Source organism: Carcharhinus amblyrhynchos, chromosome 7 (assembly GCF_965287045.1).
Source record: "Carcharhinus amblyrhynchos chromosome 7, sCarAmb.v2.hapA, whole genome shotgun sequence".
NCBI classification, from domain to species: Eukaryota; Metazoa; Chordata; class Chondrichthyes; order Carcharhiniformes; family Carcharhinidae; genus Carcharhinus; species Carcharhinus amblyrhynchos.
The window spans coordinates 10,929,782-10,951,477 of record NC_137330.1 but is presented as its reverse complement, the minus strand read 5'-3'; the positions used below and the strand labels follow the sequence as shown (position 1 = coordinate 10,951,477).

The 21,696-nt window shown below is 44.8% G+C and overlaps 1 protein-coding gene across 5 annotated transcripts in view; it reads right to left on the bottom strand.

The window, feature by feature from the left end:
* Positions 1-9,566, bottom strand: part of znf451 (zinc finger protein 451) — a 57,500-nt gene extending 47,934 nt beyond the window's left edge. For 4 of the 5 annotated variants that reach the window (XR_013886980.1, XM_080191944.1, XM_080191946.1 and 1 more), the window contains exons 1-3: positions 9,488-9,566; positions 3,774-3,858; positions 2,203-2,286 (exon numbers count right to left, since the gene is read on the bottom strand). Coding sequence is in view for 4 of the 5 variants with exons in the window: in XM_080191944.1 (XP_080048070.1) it covers positions 2,203-2,286; positions 3,774-3,842 (153 nt within the window). In the remaining variant the exon portion in view is untranslated. Of the gene's footprint in view, positions 1-2,202; positions 2,287-3,773; positions 3,859-9,278; positions 9,445-9,487 lie in introns of those variants that run through there. The other variant, XM_080191945.1, reaches the window with a different exon arrangement.
* Positions 9,567-21,696: the final 12,130 nt, after the last annotated feature.

Genomic DNA, 21,696 nt, shown 5'->3' with positions numbered 1-21,696 from the left:
TTTTTCCCCATGGTGGCACAGTGGTTCGCACTGCTGCTTCACAGCGCCAGGGACCCAGGGTTCGATTCCAACCTTGGGTCACCGTCTGTGCATAGTCTACACTGGAGAATTTCCCCTCTCAGTCTGAAAGACATGCTGGGTTAGGTGGAATGGCCATACTAAATTGTGCCTTAGTGTCCCAAGATGTATAGGTTAGTGGGGATTGGCAGGATAAATGTGTGCGATTGTGGGAATTAGGGCCTAGGTGCAGATTCAATGGGCCAAATAGCCTTCTTCTGAACTACAGGGTTGTGTAATTCTCTGAATAATGTATTTCTCCAATTTTCTTTGGGAAGTTACCACCAAATCATCTTTTCAGGCAGTGTTATAGTAATTTACTGCGCAAAAGCAATGTTTTCTCACAGTACCGAGCGTCTTTTTTTTCCAGCTCTTTAAATCTGTCAGCTGGTAACCAATCCTTCTGCTTGTGAAAGTTTCCTCTTATTATTCAATCAATTCTTGCACACCTGTATTAAATCTCCCCTTAGGCTTCTCTGCTCCAAGGAGAACAAATTTCTGGAGTCCCTCTAACATAATTGAGCCTCTTCATTCCTAGAATCCATCTAGTTAAACTTCCTCCCCAAAATCTTCCTCCGAAATTAAACACAATGCTCCAGCAGAGACCTATCCTGTGTCCCATGATGGTTGAGCAGAATTTCTTTCTGGTATTCCATTAAAATCAAAAATTACATGAGTTTTTTTTAAAAATAGTCTCATCAAACTGCCCTGCCATCCACGCCTCTACTTTCTCAGGAGTGTAAGGAAATTCAGCATGTCCATTATGACTTTCACCAATTTTTACCAATGCACCATAGAAAGGATCCTTTCTGGAGCTATCACAGCTTGGTATGGCTCCAGGTCTGCCCAAGACTGCAAGAAGCTACAAAGGGCTGTGAACGAAGCCCAGTCCATGATGCAAACTAGTCTCCCAACCATTGACTCTGTGTACACTTCCCACTGTCTCGGAAAAATAGCCAGTATAATCAAAGATGCCGGACATACACTCTTTTTCTGATTGGTAGTCAGTGACGAGTGGGGTTCGCAAGGATCTGTGCCAGGTCTCCAACTGTTCACATTATATATTAGTGATTTGGAAGAGGGAACGGAACATATTATTTCCAAATAATACGTCACAATACAAAGTTGGATGGGAGGGTGAGTGCTGAGGAGGGTGCAGAGATGCTTTGGTGTGATTTGGATAGGCTGTGTGCATGAACAACTGCATGGCAGATGCAGTATTCTGTGGAATAAATATGAAGTTGTCCACTTTGGTAGCAATAATAGTAAGACAGATTATTACTCAAATGGGTATAAACAGAGAGGTGGATACTCAACTAGAACTTGGAGTCCTCGTGCATCAGTCGCTGAAAGTAAGCGCACAGGCGCAGCAGGCAGTAAAGAAGGCAAATGGTACGTTAGCCTTCAAAGTGAGGGGATTTGAGGATAGAGATGTTTTGCTGCAATCGTATAGGATGAAGTCACATCTGGAGTACTGCGTGCAGTTTTGGTATCCTTATCTGAGGAAGGATGTCCTTGCCATCGAGTGAGTACAGCAAAGGTTTACCAGGCTGATTCCTGGGATGGCAGGTCTGTCACATGAGTCGGTTAAGATTATATTCACTGGAGTTTAGAAGAGTGAGGGGGAATCTCATAGAAACTTATAAAATCCTAACAAGATTAGACAGGGTTGATTCAGAAAGAATTTTCCCAATGGTGGGGTCCAGAATGAGGGTCATTGTTTAAGGATGAGGGGTAAACCTTTAAGAACTGAGGTGAGCAGAAATTTCTTCACCAAGAGACCGGTGAATGTGTGGAATTCACTACCACAGAAAGTAGTTGAGGCCAAAACATGAGTGATTTCAAGAAGAAATTAGATTTAGCTTTTGGGGCTAAAGGGGTTAAGGGATAAGGGAGGAATCAGGATATTGAATTCAATGATCAGCCTTGATCAAGATGAATGTCAGAACAGGTTCGAAGGGCCAAATGGTCTACTGCTGCTTCTCATTTCTATGTCTGCTGCAAGTCCCACATTTTAACCAGTTTCTGGCTCAAAGTTATCCCTCCCAAATTCCTTACCTGATCTATCGGTGATTAACATTCTCTGATTTTGAACTCTCTTAGATGTCGACACCTGAATAATCTTGTGTACGATCCTGTACTCACCCTTTGGTGCTGCGCAGTATTTCCTTCACCGTCTTCATCGCTTAACAGATCGATACATTCCAAAACCGGCCTTAACGGCTGCTCCTTTAATCACACGGGAAAGAATAATTACTCCACAGACAGGCTTCAACACCAAGTTGTTGTGCTAGCTCTCTCTTGGTTTCTGTACCACAGACACCAAACCCATTCCCAGGCAGGAGGTACCGCACCGCTACAAAGCCGATCTACCAGGCCAAAGAGCTGCAAAATAAGTGAGCACAACGCGGTCCAGAAAAGCAAAATCCTGTTTCCTATTGCCCTACCAGTCAGTGGTCCCAATTAGACTTTTCTCAGTGATATCAGTGGTGAGGGATAGCTTTGTATCCGCTTTGTACCATCCACTCTCCCAAATGGGAAAGGAGTGAGAGGAGTTCTTTTAATAGATTAAAGTTTATTTATTAGTGTCGCAATTAGGTTTACATTAACACTGCAACGAAGTCACTGCGAAAATCATCCTATCCTTGCCACACTCTGGTGCCTTTTCGTGGCAGAATTTAGCATAGCCAATACACCTAACCAGCACATCTTTCGGACTGCGGGAGGAAACCAGAGCACCCGGAGGAAACCCATGCAGATACAGGCAGAACTTGCAGACTCCAAACAGGCAGAGACCCGAGCCAGGAATCAACTCCAAGTCCCTGGTGCTGTGGGGCAGCAACGCTAACCACTGTCACCCATAATTACGTCAGGGCTAACTTAGCTGATTAAAAGTCTCCATTCTTGAAATAAGAACACCTATGATTTAGCAGCGATTGCAATTTCAGTTGTATAACTGTTTCTCTGGCTCCATCGCAGATGGTCAGTTGAGAAATGCCCATTTCCTCTCCCTTGTGAATTGCAAGACATTTTCTTATTGGTAATAAAAAAAAGGCAGAAATGCAAAAGGATGCTTAGAAGTCAAATCTGAAGGCCATAACACTGAATTTACAATATACTTCACAGAATGAGAATGCAACGTTGCGAAGGGAGAGATAGTAAGGTCATATACTCCTTGAAATAGAAGTGTTTAAATGAGTTAGAGGGACACAAGGATCATGGATGGTTTTTTTTTTGTGAGGAGAGGCTGTGTAGGATGGGCCTGTAGTAACTGGAGTTTAGAACAATGAGAGGTGACGTTATTGAGAGACATATAAGATTCTCAGGGGCCTTGCTGAGAGATTATTTCTGCTTGAGTGGGGGGGGGGGGGCTTCAGTCAAAGAGCCAAGGGCATAATCTCAGAATAAGGCGTTGCCCATTTAATACTGAGGTGAAGAAGAATTTCCTCTCTCCAAGGGCAGTGAATTTGTGGAATTCTCCACCACACATGGCTGTAGGGTCATTAAATGTGTTCAAGGTTGAGATAGATATCTAATCAGTAAGGGAACCGAGGGTAATGCGGATAAAGGTGGGAAAGTGGAGTTGAGGATTATCACCAAATCTATCATGAGCTCATTGAACTGGGCAGACTCAAAGGGCTGAGAGGCCTACTTGTGCTTCTACATCTTAAGGCTGAGGCTGAAGGCAGACAAATACACAACATTTGAATACGTACGCTCACAAATATCACTTCTTCTTCACTCTCACGTTTTTCTGCTGGCATCAATCCATCGCTGGACGACATGATAGAAAAGGAGGATCTACAAGGGAAAAGATTGCATAAAACATTGGCGAAATGCCTTCAAATACCTTTGAAAATCATCAGAGAGCAGGCTTGCCAAAAAAAGCTGCATGCTATTTATAAGCCACCACCACTAAAGCAAGCTTATAAAGAGAAATTAGCTGCTTGAGAACTGCTTCACAGAGTCAGCAATGTTATCTTCTGTAAAGGTTTGCCCAACCATTCCATGAGACAGCTTTTCTTCCTAAGCCTTTCGGCTTCACTGGCAAGACCAGCATTTTTTGCCCAAACCAAATTGAGGAGGCGGTGTGGGGCTGTCTTCTCGGACTGCTGCAGTCTGTCTGGGCTGACTTATCTGTAGCAGTTGGCACTACTTGAGTGGCTCATTTCGAAAGCAGTTAAGAGTCAACCACATTGCTGTGGGTCTGGAGTCACATGTAGGCCATATAGAATAACCACAGTAAGTAGGCTCACAACACCAGGTTAAAAGTCCAACAGGTTTATTTGGTAGTAAACGCCACTAGCTTTCAGAGCGTTGCCCCTTCATCAGGTGAGTGAGGAGTTGTGTTCATAAACAGGGCATATATAGACACAAACTCAATTCACAAGATAATGCACGCCTTTACAGGTAATCAAGTCTGTCTGCTTTCCAACCATTATCTTGGAATTGAATTTCTGTCTATATATGCATTGTTTGTGAACCAAACTCTTCACTCACCTGATGAAGGGCAACGCTCCGAAAGCTCGTGCTACCAAATAAACCTGTTGGACTTTAACCTGGTGTTGTGAGACTACTTACTGTACTTAGCCCAGTACAACGCCGACAACTCCGCATTATGCAGGGCAAGGACAACAGATTTCCTTCCCTTCAGGACATTATTGAGCCAAGTTGGTTTTATGACAATCAATGACAATTTAATGGTCACCACCACTGAGGCTAAGTTTATTTATTAGTGTCACAAGTAGGCTTACGTTAACACTGCAATGAAGTTACAGTGAAAATCCCCTAGTTGCCACACTCTGCTGCCTGTTTGGGTACAGGGAGAATTTTAGCATGTGCACCTAACCAGTGCATCTTTCAGACTGAGGGAGGAAACTCATGCAGACACGGGGAGAATGTGCAGACTCTGCATGGAGAGTGACCTAATTCAGGAATCAAACTCAGGTCCCTGACGCTAAGACAGCAGTGCTAACCATTGTCCCACCGTGCTGCCCAACTAGATTTCAAATCCAAATTTATGAACTGAATTTCTAAATTAAATGTAAATTCCACCAAATGCCGTGGTGGGATTTTGAACCAGTGTCACCAAAACATTAGCCCAGGTCTTCAGATTGTTAGATCAATGACACTGTCATTATGCCACCATCTGCCCCCTTCTTTTGCTCACACCTCCATATGATTTGCTCATGTTAAGTTGATCTTTACCTATACTCTGCAACACTACATTCTGCACCCTTTCCTCTCTTTCTCCCCTATGTACTCTATGCACAGTATGTTCTGTCTGTATAGTATGCAAGAAACAATACTTTTCACTGTATACCAATACGTGACAATAATAAATCAAATCATAGAATCCCAGCAGTGCAGAAGGAGACCATTTGGCCCATCCAGCCTACACCGATAATCCCACCCAGGCCCTATACCCATAATCTCACGTAGTTACCCTGACATGATCAGACAACCTACCATGGCCAATCCACCTAACCTGCACATCATTGGACTGTGGGAAGAAACCCATGCAGAGACAGGGAGAATGTGCAAACTCCACACAGTGACCCGAGACTGGAATTGAACCCAGCCCCTGGCACTGTGAGGCAGCAGTGTTAACCAGTGTACCACCATATCACCCCAAATCATTCTTCCAAAATCAAAAGACTTCCTAATAGAACTCAATGTTTCCCCAAGACCTCTACCACCCGCAGCTTTCTCTCCCTCAAACTCCAGAGGGAGGTGATGGAGCAGTGGTCTGAATTTCCAGAAGCCAGGCTAAAGCTCCGAGACACAGGTTCAAATCCTACCACTGCAACTGATGGATTTAAATTCAATTAATAAAAGCTTGTCTCGGTAATATTGACCACAAAACTATCGTGGATTGTGGTAAAATCCCATATGCTATCCCTTGGGAAAGGAAATCTGATGTCCTTACCTGGTCTGGTCTACATGTAATTCCAGATCCACAGCAATGTGGTTGACTCTGAAATGCCCGCTAAAATGGTCTAGCAAGCCACTCAGTTGTATCAAAAGGCTACAAAATCCGCAAAGAGGAACAAAACCAGAGAGACCACCAGTATTAGCCTGGGCACTTGAAACGTCAACAGCAAACCCAGCCTTTTGATCCTGCACTGTCCTCCTTACTCATATCTAGAAGGTTGATGCCATAATTTGGAGAGCTGTTCCACAGACTAGTCAAGCAACAACATGGCATGATTGGTAAGTTCTGATTCCATGAGTATGACTGCATCCCAGGCACTACCAGTCCTGAGTATGTCCTGACCCACCACCAGGACGGATCCACCAGAGGTGGTGTTACAGTGATGTCCAGTTGGGAGGCAAGTGCCCTGGGAGTCCTCAACATTGACTTCAGATTCAATGAAATCACGTGGCATCAGGTCAGATCTGGGCAAGGAAACCACATGCTGATTTCCACTTACTGTCCCCCACCCCTTCAGTTGATGAATCAGTACATGTTGAAAACCACTTGAAGGAAGCACTGAGGATTACAAGGGCACAGAATGCAGTCCGAGGTGAGGATTTCAATGTCCATCACCAAGAATGGTTCGGTAACATCACTAAAGACTGAGCTGGCCAGCAGCGAAAGGGCACAGTTGCGAGATTGTGTCTACCATAGGTGAAGAAACCAACAAGAAAAACTCACTTGACCCCATCCTGCCCATGACAGTATTTGTATGAGTGACCATCGCACAGTCCTTGTGGAGACGATGTTCCACCTGCACATTGAGAATATTTCCCATCGTGCAGCATGGTGCTACCACTGTGCTAAACAGGATAAACTTCAAATGGATCTGGCAACTCACGGCTGGGCATTAATAGACAACACAGCCACAGCAGCAACAGAACTGTATACAATCACAATCTGTAACCTCACTGCCCAGCACCCCATTATCTTCAATCCTGAAGAGTGCAGGAGGACATGCCAGCCATACCTAAAAATGAGGTGTCAACTTGGTGCGCTACAACACTTGAATGCCAAACAATGAAAGAACATGTGCCCCACAGAGCTAAACAAGTCCACAACCAACGGACCGGATCTAAGGTCTGCAGTCCTGTCATAACCAATTGTGAATGGTGTTGAAAAATTAACAGCTCACCAGAGGAGGCTCCATAACTATCTCCATCCACCATGCTAGGAGAGCCCTGTACATCAGTGCAAAAGATAAAGCACATGCATTTGCAACAATCTCCAGCCAGAAATGCTGACTGGATGGTCCATCTCAGCTTCCTCCGGAGGTCCTCAGCATCACAGACGCCACTCTGCAGCCAATGTGATACCAATAAACAGCTGAAGGCACTGGATACTGAAAAGGCGATGGCCTTGGCAATATTCCAGATAAGATGGCCTCTTGGAGTCAGTGCAGGTGCACGGGCCAAATGGTCTCCTTCTGCACAGTAGATATTCTAAGGAATGCAGAAAATCACCAAGGTTTATCCTGTACACAAGAAGCAGGACAAGCCAACCTGGCCATTAATGCCTCATCAGTTTACTCTGTCAGCAATAACATGCTCTGTGAAGCTTTAATTCATCTCCTGACTGCATTAAAGCCTTGATCCAAACGTAGACAAACAGCTGAATTGCAAAGGTAAGGTGAGGTGAGAGTGACTGCCTTTGACATTTGACCAAGTGTGGCATCAACAGGCCCAAGTAAAACTGAAATCAATGAGAACCAGGGGGCAAAGTTTCCGGTGATTGGGAGTAATTCCTAACATAATGCAAGGTTGTTGGAGGTCAATCATATCAGTCCCAGGACATCGCCACCTCAGTTCCTCAGGGTTGTGCCCTAGGCCTGATCATCTTCAGCTGCTTCATCAATGACCTTCCCTCCATTATGTCAGACAGATGTGGGAACGTCACCAGTGTGTACCATAGAAAGATGAACTGCAGCAACTCACCAAGACTTCTTTAACAGCACATTCCAACCCAATGAGTTTGGCCACTCAGGGGGACAAGGGATCAGTTGCATGGGGGAGCCACCACCTGCAAGTTCTCTTCCAAGGCACATTCCATCCTTGGAAATGTATTGCCTTTCCTCCACTGTCCACAAGTCAAAATCCTGGAACTCTCTTCCAAACGGCATTGTGGGTGTATCTAACTCACGTGGACTGCTGTGGTTGAAGAATGCAGCTCAACACCACCATCTTGAGGGCAATTACATACTGGCAATAAAGGTTGGCCCAGCTAGCAATACCACATCCCAAGAATGAACAAAAAAAATCAAAAAGTTTAAACTCATGCTTGATCACCTTTGGAGGCATCTTCAGCTGTAGACATTAGTCTATTACCAAAATTCCACAGGGCAGAAAAAAGCCATTCAGCCCCTTAAGTCTGCTTAACTAATCACTTAGACTATGCATGGCTGATCTGTACCTTAAATCCATCTACTCACACACATGCATGGCTTTGATTACATGTCATCCAGACTTGAAACATTGGCTCTATTCTCTCTCCACAGATGCTGTCAGACCTGTTGAGACTTTCCAGCATTTTCTGTTTAAGACTCCAGCTTCCACAGTATTTTGCTTTTATCTCTACTCACCTTGGCTGTTACCTAAATACCTTTGACCAACAATAATCTATCCAAGAAAATAAGCATAACACTGCAGATGCTGGAATCTGAGCAGAGAATGTTCTGACAGCATGTTAGGAGAGAAAAGAGTTAGCCTGCCCACCTCAGCCTTACAATTTTCCACAAATCTCCAGACCTCAACAGTTACTTTGGTAGGAAATTTCCAGATTCTCACTACACACGGTGCAAAAAAAACCTTGACATCATCCCAAAATGCTCAGCTCAACTCATTTGCTCACCTTAATGGTAAAAAAAAACTCGATTTTCCACTTTTCTTTTTGCACATTCATTGATTTCATATTCTGCACTCAAGGAGATAAATGAACAGCACATAACTGATCCTCTGACAGCCCCTTTTTTCAGACCCAGACAGCTGAAAGCATTGCTGCTAATGGTTGGGTAATGGACCAGAATTGGGCAACAGCAGAGATTTTGGACAACTAAAACTCTAGAAGTTAAATAAATACACCTTCAGAGTGACTATTTGCAAACAAATTGTCTAATGGAGGCAACTGCCTTCTGTTGATGGAGCAAAACCTGTGTGTTTTTTTAAACAAGTCAGAATAGTAAACATCCCCACCCCTTGTAGCTTGTCTTTCTGCAATCCCCCAGATCAGTTTTCATCTCTACACCAACCTGCAGCACACCAGCTTGCTTCTTCAGCAATCCACACACACAGGCAGACACAGCTTGCAAACTTGTCCCCAGTCCAGCAAAGGTTCAGTGCCCTCCTGCAGCTGCCTGAATGCACACTCCTCTCAACATTGCATTCAAACCAGTGCATGTGTTTGCGAGAGCGCTGAGGGAATTAATTATTAACCCAGGAAAGGAGAAAGCTCACAAACCGCGCCAAACAACTCTTCACGTTGACATCAAAGCTGCTCCAGCAACTGGCTGTCCCTCACTACGCCTGCGCCACTGCCGTCTTCCTCAAGTCAGTGAGCCTGCGCCGATCTCTTCGACCGGTCTGCGCACATGCGCGGACCGCTTCCTCAAGTCAATGCGCCTGCGCCGACCTCTTCCACCGGTCAGTGCGCCTGCGCCGACCTCTTCCACCAGTCAGTACGCCTGCGCCGACCTTTTGCCGAGGGAGAAGTGCGCCTGCGCCGCCCTCAGTGAGCCGGCGTCGCCGTCTTCCCACCTCCTCGTCACTGCGCTTGCGCTGCCTTTGCACACTGGTCACCGCGCGTGCGCTGTTCCTCACTTCCCCACCCTGGTCACTGCGCCTGCGCCGCTGTCTAGATTCCCCGCCGGCCGCCCCCGCCCCCCCGGCCTGAACCCCAGGTTACTGCGCCTGCGCTGCCCGCCCAGCGTCAGCCCGCTCCCTTTCCCGCCCCTTGCTCTCTGCGCCTGCGCTATCGTCCCTGGTACTGCACACAGAGGGGGCGCCTGACTCACAATGTACACGTCAGGTGTGTCTGCAGCATCCATCACCTGGTGTGGCCCAGGTACAGAAACTTAAGGTCAAGTCATTGCTGGACATTTACTTTCTTAAATAAACAGCAAGAAAGTTCATGCTAATCCAGCACAGTTTAAGAAATTCGTTACAATAAACAAAAAAAGTGCTGGGAAATCTCAGCAGGTTTCACAGCATCTGTGGAGATGAGTGTAGAGCCAACCAAGGGTTACCTAGACTCGAAAACTTGGCTCTATGCTCATCTCATCACAGATGCTGTCAGACCTGCTGAGATGTTCCAGCATTTTCTGTTTTTTGATTCACACTTCAGTATTTTGCATTTACCTAAAAAATTACTTAATGTACTGAGATATTTCAATTTGCTTTCCAAGGAACTAAAATATACCAATATATTTATCAAAGTTTATGTATTCGTGTCACAAGTTAGCTTACACTAACACTGCAATGAAGTTACTGTTAAAATCCCTTAGTCATCACACTCTGGCACCTGTCCAGGTAAACTGAGGAAGAATTTAACATGGCCAATGCACCGAACCAGCACTTCTTTTGGACTGTAGAAGGAAACCAGAGCATCTGGAGGAAACCCACTCAGAGACGGGGAGGACATGCAGACTCCGCACAGACGGTGACCCAAGCCGGGAATCGGCTTGTGAGGCAGCGATGATAACTATGCCACCCAGTTTAGTTTTAAGGAGCTAAAATGTACTAAAATATAAGTGTTTCCATGGTTTCAGTGGGTAACAGTCTTGCTTCTGAAGGTGATGGTTTAAATCCCCAATCCCAGAGACTTGAAGATCTCACTTATGCTGATATGCTGATACTCCCAATGGAATACTGAGAGAATGCTGCACTGTCACAGGTGCTGAAGTGACAGCAAAGACCAAGCCTGTCTTAAATGAAGATGCAGAATCCCATGACTGCTTAAAAAAGGATGAGTGTTTATGGAGTGCCTTCTGCAGCTGCAGGATGCTGCAAAGTGTTTTACAGCCAATGAAGAACTGTTAGACTATTGATATAATTAGAAACACAGCATTCAATTTATCAACTGCAAGATCTACAAATAGCAATTCAATAATGACTAGATAATCTGTTTATTCCAGCGATGCTAATTGAGGGATAAATATTGACCAGGGCGTTCAAACAGAAACTTATAAGTCTGGCAGCATCTGTAGGTAGACTGAGATAGGACACTGGGGCAACTCCCTTGCAGTTCATAGAATATCCCATAGCATTTCAATCACACTGAAAGGACAGACAACATGTCTGACAGCATAGCACAGTCTTGGTCTGAAATGATCTGCTTTATTACCTTCTTTACTGAAATGACAACACTTAAACTGTTTTTTATAAGCTGTAATGCACTTGGCAAGTCCCAAGGAGCAAAAGACGCTGTATAAATGCAAGCCAAAAGAGAAAATGCCGGAAAATCTCAGCAGGTCTGGCAGCATCTGGAACAAGAGAGAAGTTGATGTTTCGAGTTCAGATGACAAAGGATCATCTGGAGCCGAAACATCAGATCTTTCTGGCCTTACAGATGCTGTCAGGCCTGCTGAGATTTTACAGCACTTTCTCTTTTGGTATCAGATTCCAGCATCCGCAGTAACTTGCTTTTATATAAATGCAAGCCCTTTCGTTTATAAAGGGAATATGGGCGAAGACCCCAGATCCTCCCCTCTCATAAGATGTAACCATAGGCAAAGGCTTCGTGCATTTCAAATGCGAATCATTTACCCAGACAGAAGCACGTGCCTGTTACATTGTTCTTCACTTTGACACAAAGATTCCAAGGATTGGTGGGATTATGACCTCGATGCTTTATTTGAAGATTAAGCTATATACAGATAAAGTTAACTGGGAGATGATGATAGACACATCTCAAAAGCCCTGCTGCTTGCATTGTGGTTGTGAATCGTGAGATTAATATATTGCATCCTGTTTTTTGTTTTTATTCCAATTCAATCAAATCAAGTCCAATTCAGAGTCTCAACAAGTTGAGACATTCCTGACCCAAGCTGACAAGACAGGGCTCTCACCTCCTGTCTTGGGCTTGATCTATGTGATCCAAGCTATGATTGACAGTAGTTTAGGATACGCCCCCTGAAAGATGCATGATGTCATATGACAACCAACACCAACACCAACAGACACATGCTACACAGACACTACATCACAAATACAGTTTTTAAAGTTTATTTATTCATGTCACAAGTAGGCTTACATTAACACAATAGTGAAAATCCCATGGTCGCCACACTCCAGATTTTGTTCGGGTACACTGAGGGAGAATTTAGCATAGTCAATGCACCTAACCAGCACGTCTTTCGGACTGTGGGAGGAAACCGGTGCACCCGGAGGAAACCCACGCAGACACAGGGAGAACATGCAGATTCTGCACAGAATGGAACCCGGGTCTGTGAGGCAGCAGAGCTAACGACTGTGCCACTGTGCCCCTGGGGGTGCGAAGGAGATTTATCAGAATTATGCCAAGGATGAGGAATGTCATTTATATGGAGGGACTTAAGAACCTTCGAGCAGTGAGGAGTAGAAGATTCAGTGATAACAAAAGATGATTGCCACAATGGTTAGCACTGCTGCTTCACAGCACCAGGGACCCAGGTTCAATTCCAGCTTAAGGTCACTGTGTATGGAGTTTAATCCGTGCCCTCTGGTTTCTGACCATTCCAGTGTAAGCAGTTTCTCCCTTCTACTCCATCAAACCTGTGATATTATTGAGCATCTTTATTGAATCATAGAAAGCCCTCCAATGCAGAAAGAGGCCATTCTCCCTGTCTCTCTGTGGGTTTCCTCCCACAGTCCAAAGATCTGCAGGTTAAATTGCCCCTAGATTAGATGGATTAGCCATGGTATATTTGTGGGGTTAGAGGGATAGGGTGGAGGTGTTGGCCTGGATAAGATACTTTGTCAGCGGGTTGGTGCAGACTCGATGGGCTGAATGGTCTTCTTTTGCACAATAGGAATTCTGTGATTCAATGAAGATATTCAGTGATGGAGTAGTAGGGAGTTATTTATCTTAATGAATTGGATGAAAATTTAGGAGGTGTGGTTCGAAAATTTGCAGATGACACCAAGATTGATAGCATAGTGGACCGTGAAGAAGGTTATCTAGGATGGGATCTTGATCAATTTGGCCGGTGGGTTGAAGAATGGCAGATGGAGTTTAATTTAGATAAATACAAGGTGATGCATTTTGGTAAATCGAATCAGAGCAGAACTTAATCAGTTAATGGTGGCGGAGTGGCGGACCATGCAAAGGTCCATTGACCTTGGGTGGAATTTTCCGGTTCTGTTCTGAGAGCGGTTGGAAAATCCTAACCATTGAGTTCCCAGTCCTTCCTTTTTGCAGCCAGGTCTTTATTATTAGCACTGTATTATTCCATGTGGCTCCTTGTGCTTTGCAGCTCCCATGCTCTCCCAGATTCATCCTGCATTTTTCAAATTTGCATATCCAATTCTGTTTCGAAAGGTGTTTTAAAATACCAAGTAACCTGCTTTCACCACCCTTTCAAGGCGGTGTATTCCAGATCATCATAAATCACGGCACATTTATCAGTGTCACAAGTAGGCTTAGATTAACACTGCAATGAAGTTACTGTGGAAATCCCCTAGTCACCACACTCCGGCCCCTGTCTGGACTTGGTTTTTTATCCTACCAGTGTAAGCAGTTTCTCACAGAGTCATGGCTCTCTTTCCTTATTTCTTTCCTCCCATGTAAACGTCTCTCTCTCTCTCGGGAGTTCAAGTTCAAGGCTTCACATTTCTCTTCCTTTCTCTTCTTCAATTTGAAATTCCTTTTTCCATTTCAAGCTGCTTTATCTGAAATTGAATTCTAGCCAACTCGATCTGTATTCTACCTGGGTCAGACATTACATGCAGCAATCTCAGTCGCTCTGCAGGGCAGCATGGTGGCACAGTGGTTAGCACTGCTGCCTCATGGTGGCAGGGACCTGGGTTCGATTCCCAACTTGGGTCATTGTCTGTGCGGAGTTTGCGGGTGTTCCAGTTTCCTACCACAGTGTGAAAGACGTGCTGGTTAGGTGCACTGACCATGCTAAATTCTCCCTCAGTGTACCCGAACAGGCACTGGAGTGTGGCAACCAGGAGATTTTCAGGGTAACTTCATTGCAGTGTTAATGTAAGCTTACCTACTTGTGACTAATAAATAAACATTTGATTACTTCAATTATTTCTGCTGTACACCGAGGGAGAATTTAGCATGACCAATGCACCTAACCAGCATGTCTTTCAGAAAACTGGAATACACAGAGGAAACCCACGCAGATACGGGGAGAACATGCAGACTCCACAGAGACGGAGACCCAAGCTAGGAATCGAACCCTGGTCCCTGGCACTGTGAGGCAGCAATGTTAACCACCGCACCACGGTGTTGCCTTGATCACTTTGTTGCTTTTTTGTACTGAAAAGCTGTGATTGAACATTCCCAAAATACTCCCATCTTCAGCTAAACCAGATGTCGGTTTGAAATGGATGGATGAGTCAACACCTCAGTGACAGGAAATTGGAGGGTGAGGTAATTCGGGGAGCTGTGATGCAGTTCCCATCAGCTACCAGAAGCAGCATTAGCCGACGGCTGGAAGCAATTTACATGTCAATTTACTCAACCAATGACAGATAGAACTATGGGGTGTAAATGTATATATTTTATATTCAGCTTGATGCATGGATTGAACTCTGTATTAATAATTCCTGTTGCCTTGGTGCTCGCTGATCTATGATTACCAGTCGGTCAATGCCTCAGTTTTAAAATTACCTCCTTCTTTCCAATCCCCTTCATGACCTTACCCCTCCCTACTTTTACAACCTGCTGCAGACCTACAACTCCACAAAGGTCCTGCAAAGAATATTATTAAACTAGAAAGAGTGCAAAAAGGATTTACTAGGATGCTACCAGGACTTGATGGTTTGAGTTATAAGGAGAGGCTGGATAGACTGGGACTTTTTTCCCTGGAGCATTGGGATCTTAGGGGTGACCTTATAGAGGTCTATTAAATAATGAGGGAATAGATCAACTACATAGTCAACATTTTTTCCTAAAGGGGAGTCCAAAACGAGAAGACATAGGTTTAAGGTGAGAGGGGAGAGGTACAAAAGGTCCAGAGTGGAATTTTTTTTCACACAGAGGGCAATGATGTCTGGAACAAGCTGCCAGAGGCAGTAGTAGAGGTGGGAACAATTTTCTCTTTTGAAAAGTACGTAAACAGTTACATGAGTAAGATGGGTATAGAGGGACATGGGCCAAACACAGGCAATTGGGAGTAGCTTAGTAGTTTAAAACAAAGGGCGGCATGGACAAGTTGGGCAGAAGGACCTGTTTCCATACTGTAAATTTCTGTCACTCTGTAACTAACCCTCTGAGATATCTGCGCTCTTCAAATTCTGACCTCTTGTACATCCAGGTTTGTCTTCAGTTCACCATTGGCAGTGATGCTTGCAGCTGACACAGCCCTCAGCTTTGGCATGTCCTCTCTAAGCCATTCCATTTCTTTCAAGAAGGTTCTGAAAAACCTACCTCTTCAAGTTTATTTATTAGTGTCACACATTACATTAACACTGCAATGAAGTTCCTGTGAAAATCCCTTAGTCGTCACACTCTGGCGCATGTTTGGGGACACAGAGAGGCAATTTAGCATGATCAAGGCACCTAACTAGCACATTTTTTGGACTGCGGGAGGAGACCGGAGCACCTGGAGAGAACCCACGCAGACATGGGGAGAACGTGCAGATTCCACACAGACAGTGACCCAATCAGGGAATCGAACCCAGATCCCTGGAGTTGTGAGGCAGCAGTGCTAACCACTGTACCACCATGCCGCCCAACCAAACTTTGTGCTTGCTCTAGTATACCCTTACGTGACTTGGTGTCAAAGGTTGTTTGATCACTCCCCTGTGAAGTGCAGTAGAAAGTTTTATATGTATCCTGATCGCTGATGCTGTTGTGAAAACAAATTACAAATACCTGCAGTCCCTATAACTTCCTAGCTGGTGCAATGATATATGTATTTAATCTTGAAGACATCACAGTTTGCCTGTCACAGAGTGATTCACATCAGCTTTCCGACAATAACTGCTATCTGAGAGCAAATATTAATTTTGGTTTGCAGGTTTCCCATTCCATTTGAAAACACGTTAAAATTTCTCTATAAACCTATGGTAAGATAATATATGAGTTCCTGCAGTACTCATTGCACACCTAATTCAGGCTCTAGGTAAAAATATCAACTCCAAGGTTGCTTTATAACAGCTATTTTCAGTGCTAAAGATATCAAAGCTTTATCTCTCATGTTATTTTATTGTGCTATGACCAGAATGTCCAGTTTATCTTGTCCAACATTGCAAATCACACGGGCAGTACGGTGGCACAATGGTTAGAACTGCTGCCTCACTGCGCCTGGAACCCGCATTCAATTCAGCCTTTGGAGTTTGCACGTTCTCTCCTTGTCTACATGGGTTTCCTCTGGGTGCTCTGGTTTGCTCCCACAATCCAAAGATGTGCAGGTTAGGTGCATTGGCCATGCTAAATTGCCCATTAATGTCCAAAAATGTATAGGTTAGGGAGATTAAATATGTGGGGTTACAGGGATATGGCCTGGCTGGGATGCTCTGTCAGAAAGTTGGAGCAGAACTGAGCCACGACAGATCAGCCATGATCTTATTGAATGGCGGGGCAGGCTCGAGGGGCTAGATGGCCTACTCCTGCTCCTATTTCTTATGTTCTTATGTTCAGATCTGATGGGCCAAATGGCCGCCTTTTGCACTGTAGGAATTCTATGATTCTATCTCACAATAGTGATCAAAGTTTGTAAATTCATCCATACTTTAAGTTTAATTCACACACCAAAATGACCAATTATTTACCATCCATTGTTGTTAGATGCAGAATCAAGACGATTTTAACTAGGTCTCTTTCAATAAACTCAGAATAGCTGATTTACTATGTTGTCACTGGACTGGTTAACTCGAGACCAGGCTAACATTCTGGGGATTCTGGTTCAAATCCCACTAAGGCCGATGAGGTGAAATTTGAATTCAAATCTGGAATTACAAGTCTCAGAATAACTATTGTCTATTGTTGTGAAGAGCCATCTGGTTCACTAATGTCCTTTCGAGAAGGAAATCTGCCGTCCTTACCTGGCCTGGCCTACATGTGGCTTCAGACCCACTTCAGCAGTGTGGTTGACAGTGACCCAAGCTGGGAATGGAACCCAGGTCCCTGATACTGTGAGGCCCAGTGAAAGGGCACAATATTATTTGGACACTTCAATATTTTTAAAGAAAGTCATTAATTCACCTTGGACTGTCAACAAGCATACTACTTAAATGCCCTCTGAATTGGTCTCAGTTCAAGGGATGAGCAATAAATGCTGGCCCAACCAGTGACACTCACAATGTGTGAATGAATAAAAAACACACACAGTTGTACAACTGAAGAATAACTATCCCTTCAAAACAAAACCCAGCACTTGCACGTGCACATACACACGCACGCAAACAAAGGACAAACAGCTCGGCTCTCTGTGAAGATGGGCTTTGGAGGATAGGCATTATAACATAAAAGATAAAGTTTGCAGGGTTTCAATGCTGTCAATCTGCGAAGATGGGCTTTGGAGGATAGGCATTATAACATAAAAGATAAAGTTTGCAGGGTTTCAATGCTGTCAATCTGCGAAGATGGGCTTTGGAGGATAGGCATTATAACATAAAAGATAAAGTTTGCAGGGTTTCAATGCTGTCAATCTGCGAAGATGGGCTTTGGAGGATAGGCATTATAACATAAAAGATAAAGTTTGCAGGGGTTCAATGCTGTCAATCTGCGAAGATGGGCTTTGGAGGATAGGCATTATAACATAAAAGATAAAGTTTGCAGGATTTCAATGCTATAAATCTGGAGCTCCCTCGTATGAAGATTTAATGGATGTCTGGAGGCTTTCAGTAATGGAGCTTTGACATGGTTGGTTCAATTCTCTCATCTCAGCTTTTTAGATTTCCAACTGCAGAGAAGCTATACTCAGATGAGGATTTTCTAGTTGCAGGTTAATAACCCTACGTGGAATTTTAGCAAGGCAGGGAGAGAGCAAATTAGAGCAACCTTCCTTCTCAGTTTATCCCCTAAAACACACTGATTTGAAAAGCAACAAGTCAGAAACTTAAGGTTTGCCTCTGTCATATGATTTGCTGTAAACCCTTAGCCTTTGCCAGTTCTTTCCCCATCAATTAAAGTGATTGCAGTTCAAAACAGACAAACAACCTTCTCTCTCAAGTAGTATGCTGCTCAGGTGATTTCTTAGAAAAGATATGTTTGTTGACAGTCCAAGGTGAATTAATTACCTTCTTTAAAAGAATCCAAGCGTCCAAATGATTTGAGGAATGTACTGATCAAAAGTGTAAGGAGAAGAAGAATATTCCATCAATGCAGCAGATTGAAAGGGACCCGGGTTTGATTCCCAGCTTGGGTCACTGTCAGTGCGGAATCTGCACGTTCTCCCCATGTCTGAGTGGGTTTCCTCCGGGTGCTCTCCCACAGTCCGAATGTAAGCCTACTCGTGACACTAATAAATAAACTTTAAACTTGGATCTTTATGTCTCTCTGTGTCCTCGTTCAGGTTTTTAACTTGAAAGTTTCACCGCCTTCCAAATCCTGGGCTTGGATTTGATCATTTTGCCCAGTGACTGCATTTTGATTTGGCATTCCAAGTGTGCGCAGTGTACCCAAATCCCCAAGGCAGATCAGTACCTTTCAGTCTTGCTGCGTTGATGGAATATTCTTCTTCTTCTTAAACTTCTGATCAGTACATTCCTCAAATCATTTTGAAAAGTGAAGAGGAAGCTTTGTGGAGGTGAAACTTATAACTGTATCTTTCCAAAAGAGTGTGGTTCTTCTTCAGGCAATAGAATCATAGAATTCCTTACAGTGCAGAAAGAGGCCCTTCGGCCCATCGAGTCTGCACTGGACACAATGCCACCCAGGCCCTACCCCTATATCATACCACTAATCCCTCTAACCTACGCATCCCTGGATGCTAAGGGACAATTTCTTAGCCAATCAACCTAACCCGCACATCTTTGTTCTGTGGGAGGAAACCCACACAGACAGGGGGAGAGCATGCAAACTCCACACAGACAGTGACCCGAGCCAGGAATCAAACCCAGGACCCTGGAGCTGTGAAGCAACAGTGCTAACCACTGTGCTACCGTGCCGCCAGATAATAACAGAACATTTGTATACTCAGACACAGGAACGCAAATGGCCATTTGCAACAAGTATATGCTTTCTCAACACTATTTTTTTGCATTGATACATAATCAGCATGGTGTTAGGGTGAAAAAGGGGCTTCTCAGATCTTCAAAGTACAGCATTGCATGTGGGCGATGCAATTATCGGTGGACATGTGGAGTTCAGCTTGTTAGGTCTGAGGATTCAAGGGATTTATACTTTGATTTGCCTCATGATAGAACTTTCACGTTATAGACAGACCTTTAAAATTAGCATTCACTGGTTCTAAGGTGGAGTGTTCTTTTCAAGTAGTAACGCCTTGCTGCAAGAGACGGTTTTTGATGTAGTGCGGTCACTCTCAATGAACCAGACTGCCCACACTCTTGCCATCCAATTTGATCTTGAGATGAATCTCTGATCCATATCTTCTACATCACTAACACCACTTACTTCTACCTCCTTAACATCACCCCATTCCCCACCCCCCGCATCTCCATCCTCCTCAATTCATATGATACTGAAATGCTCATCCATGCCTTCATAACCTCTTAGTTCTATTATTCTGTGCCTGTGTGGCACAGTGGCACAGTGGTTAGCACCGCTGCCTCACAGCACCAGGGACCCGGGTTAACTCTGGCCTTGGGTCATTGTCCGTGTGGAGTTTGCACGTTCTCCCTCTGTCTGCATGGGTTTCCTCCAAGTGTTCCGGTTTCCTCTGACATTCCAAAGATTATAGAATCCCCACAGTGCAGAAGGAGGCCATTCAGCCCATCAAGCCTGCACTGACCACAATCCTATCCAGGCCCTATACCCATAAACCCATGCATTTACCCTAGCTAGTCCCCCAATATGAAGGGGCAATTTAGCACGGCCAATCAACCTAACCCGCACATCTTTGGAGTGATTGACCCTGCTCAAAAGTAAGTGTGGTTGACCCAATCAACCACAGGGTCAATCAATGTCAGGGGGATTAGCAGGGTAAATGTGTGGGGTTATGGGAATAGGGCATGGGTGGGATTGTGGTCAGTGCAGACTCGATGGGTTGAACGGCTCCTTCGACACTGTATGAATGCTATGGATTCTATAGCCTATTCCAATGCTCTCTGGACCAGGTTCCTATCTTGCTCAATGGGTACACTTGAGTATACTGCACATGCTTGGTATGCCTGCAGTCACTGCAGTCTATAACCATAGGCTCACCCAAATCTCTGCCTATCGTAACTTACACCAAGTTCTATTCACCCATCACCTCTGTGCTTGCTCATCAATAGTGGTTCCAGGTTTGCCATGCCTCAGATTTCTTCTACTCATCCATAGCACATCGGCATTGCTGGCAAGGACAGCGTTTATTGCATGTCCCAAATTGCTCTTGAGGAAGTGGTGTTGCAGATATTAAAGGCACGATCTTACCGCTCGCCGCACCAATCAATCACATGGTGGCGACCTCCGCAGAGGTGGTGGTCGGAGTGGCAGGGGGACCTCTGGAAGAGCGGCGATCAGGCTTGGGGTAGAAACTTTACAGCGGCGGTGATTGGGATGATAGGGGGATCTCAGCAGGGATGGCAGTCGGGGAGGGAAGGGAACTGTGCCAAGTGGAGCAATCGGTAGAGGGGACAGATGGACAAGCCACGATTTCTGTTGGGGGGAGGTTGGCACAGGAGGGAAGGGAGTGGAGTCCTGATATCTGCAGGGAGGGGGGCGTTGGTGGAGGTGGGGAGGAGAAGCAGGAGGTCTCCCAATACACTGGGAGATCAGGGTGCCTGTGCAGTGGTCCCTCAAGAGCTCAGTAGCTGGCTTCAACAGTGAGAATAGGCTCCATCCACCTCACCCCCAATGGCGAGAATTGCATCCTGTCTCTTTTTTTGCACTAAGGGCCATAAGGTTGAGACTTGCCGGAAAAAAAGGCACAATTCTCTCCCGTTTTCCCGCTTGTTTGGCACTTCAAATTAATTTTATAAAATTCCGCCCTAAGTGTCTCATTGTCGTGTTCAAAACCCTTCCTTACCTCTGCAACTTCCTCCAGCCAGACAACCCTCTGGGATCTCTGCATTCCTCCAATTCTGTCTTGCAGTTTATTTCATAAAACCTCCCAGTTTTCCAAAGACCTCACTATTGGCTGCCACTGCTATCAAAACTAAAGCCTGTCCTTAGCCTCATGCCTTCCTCTCTTTCAAATGTTTAGCCATTTTTCCCTTAAAAGATGCCATGTTCTCTGCTCCCAACACTAAAAGGCAAAGTTGCCACGTTCCCAGATGACGAAAGGCTTCTTTCCCCTTTGTGGGAGAGAGCTGACTGGTGGTGATTTAAATTGAGGGTCATCACACCACAGGCAAGGGGCGAGGTTGAGTCTGAATGAATAACTTCAGCTGGTACGGGAATTGAACTTG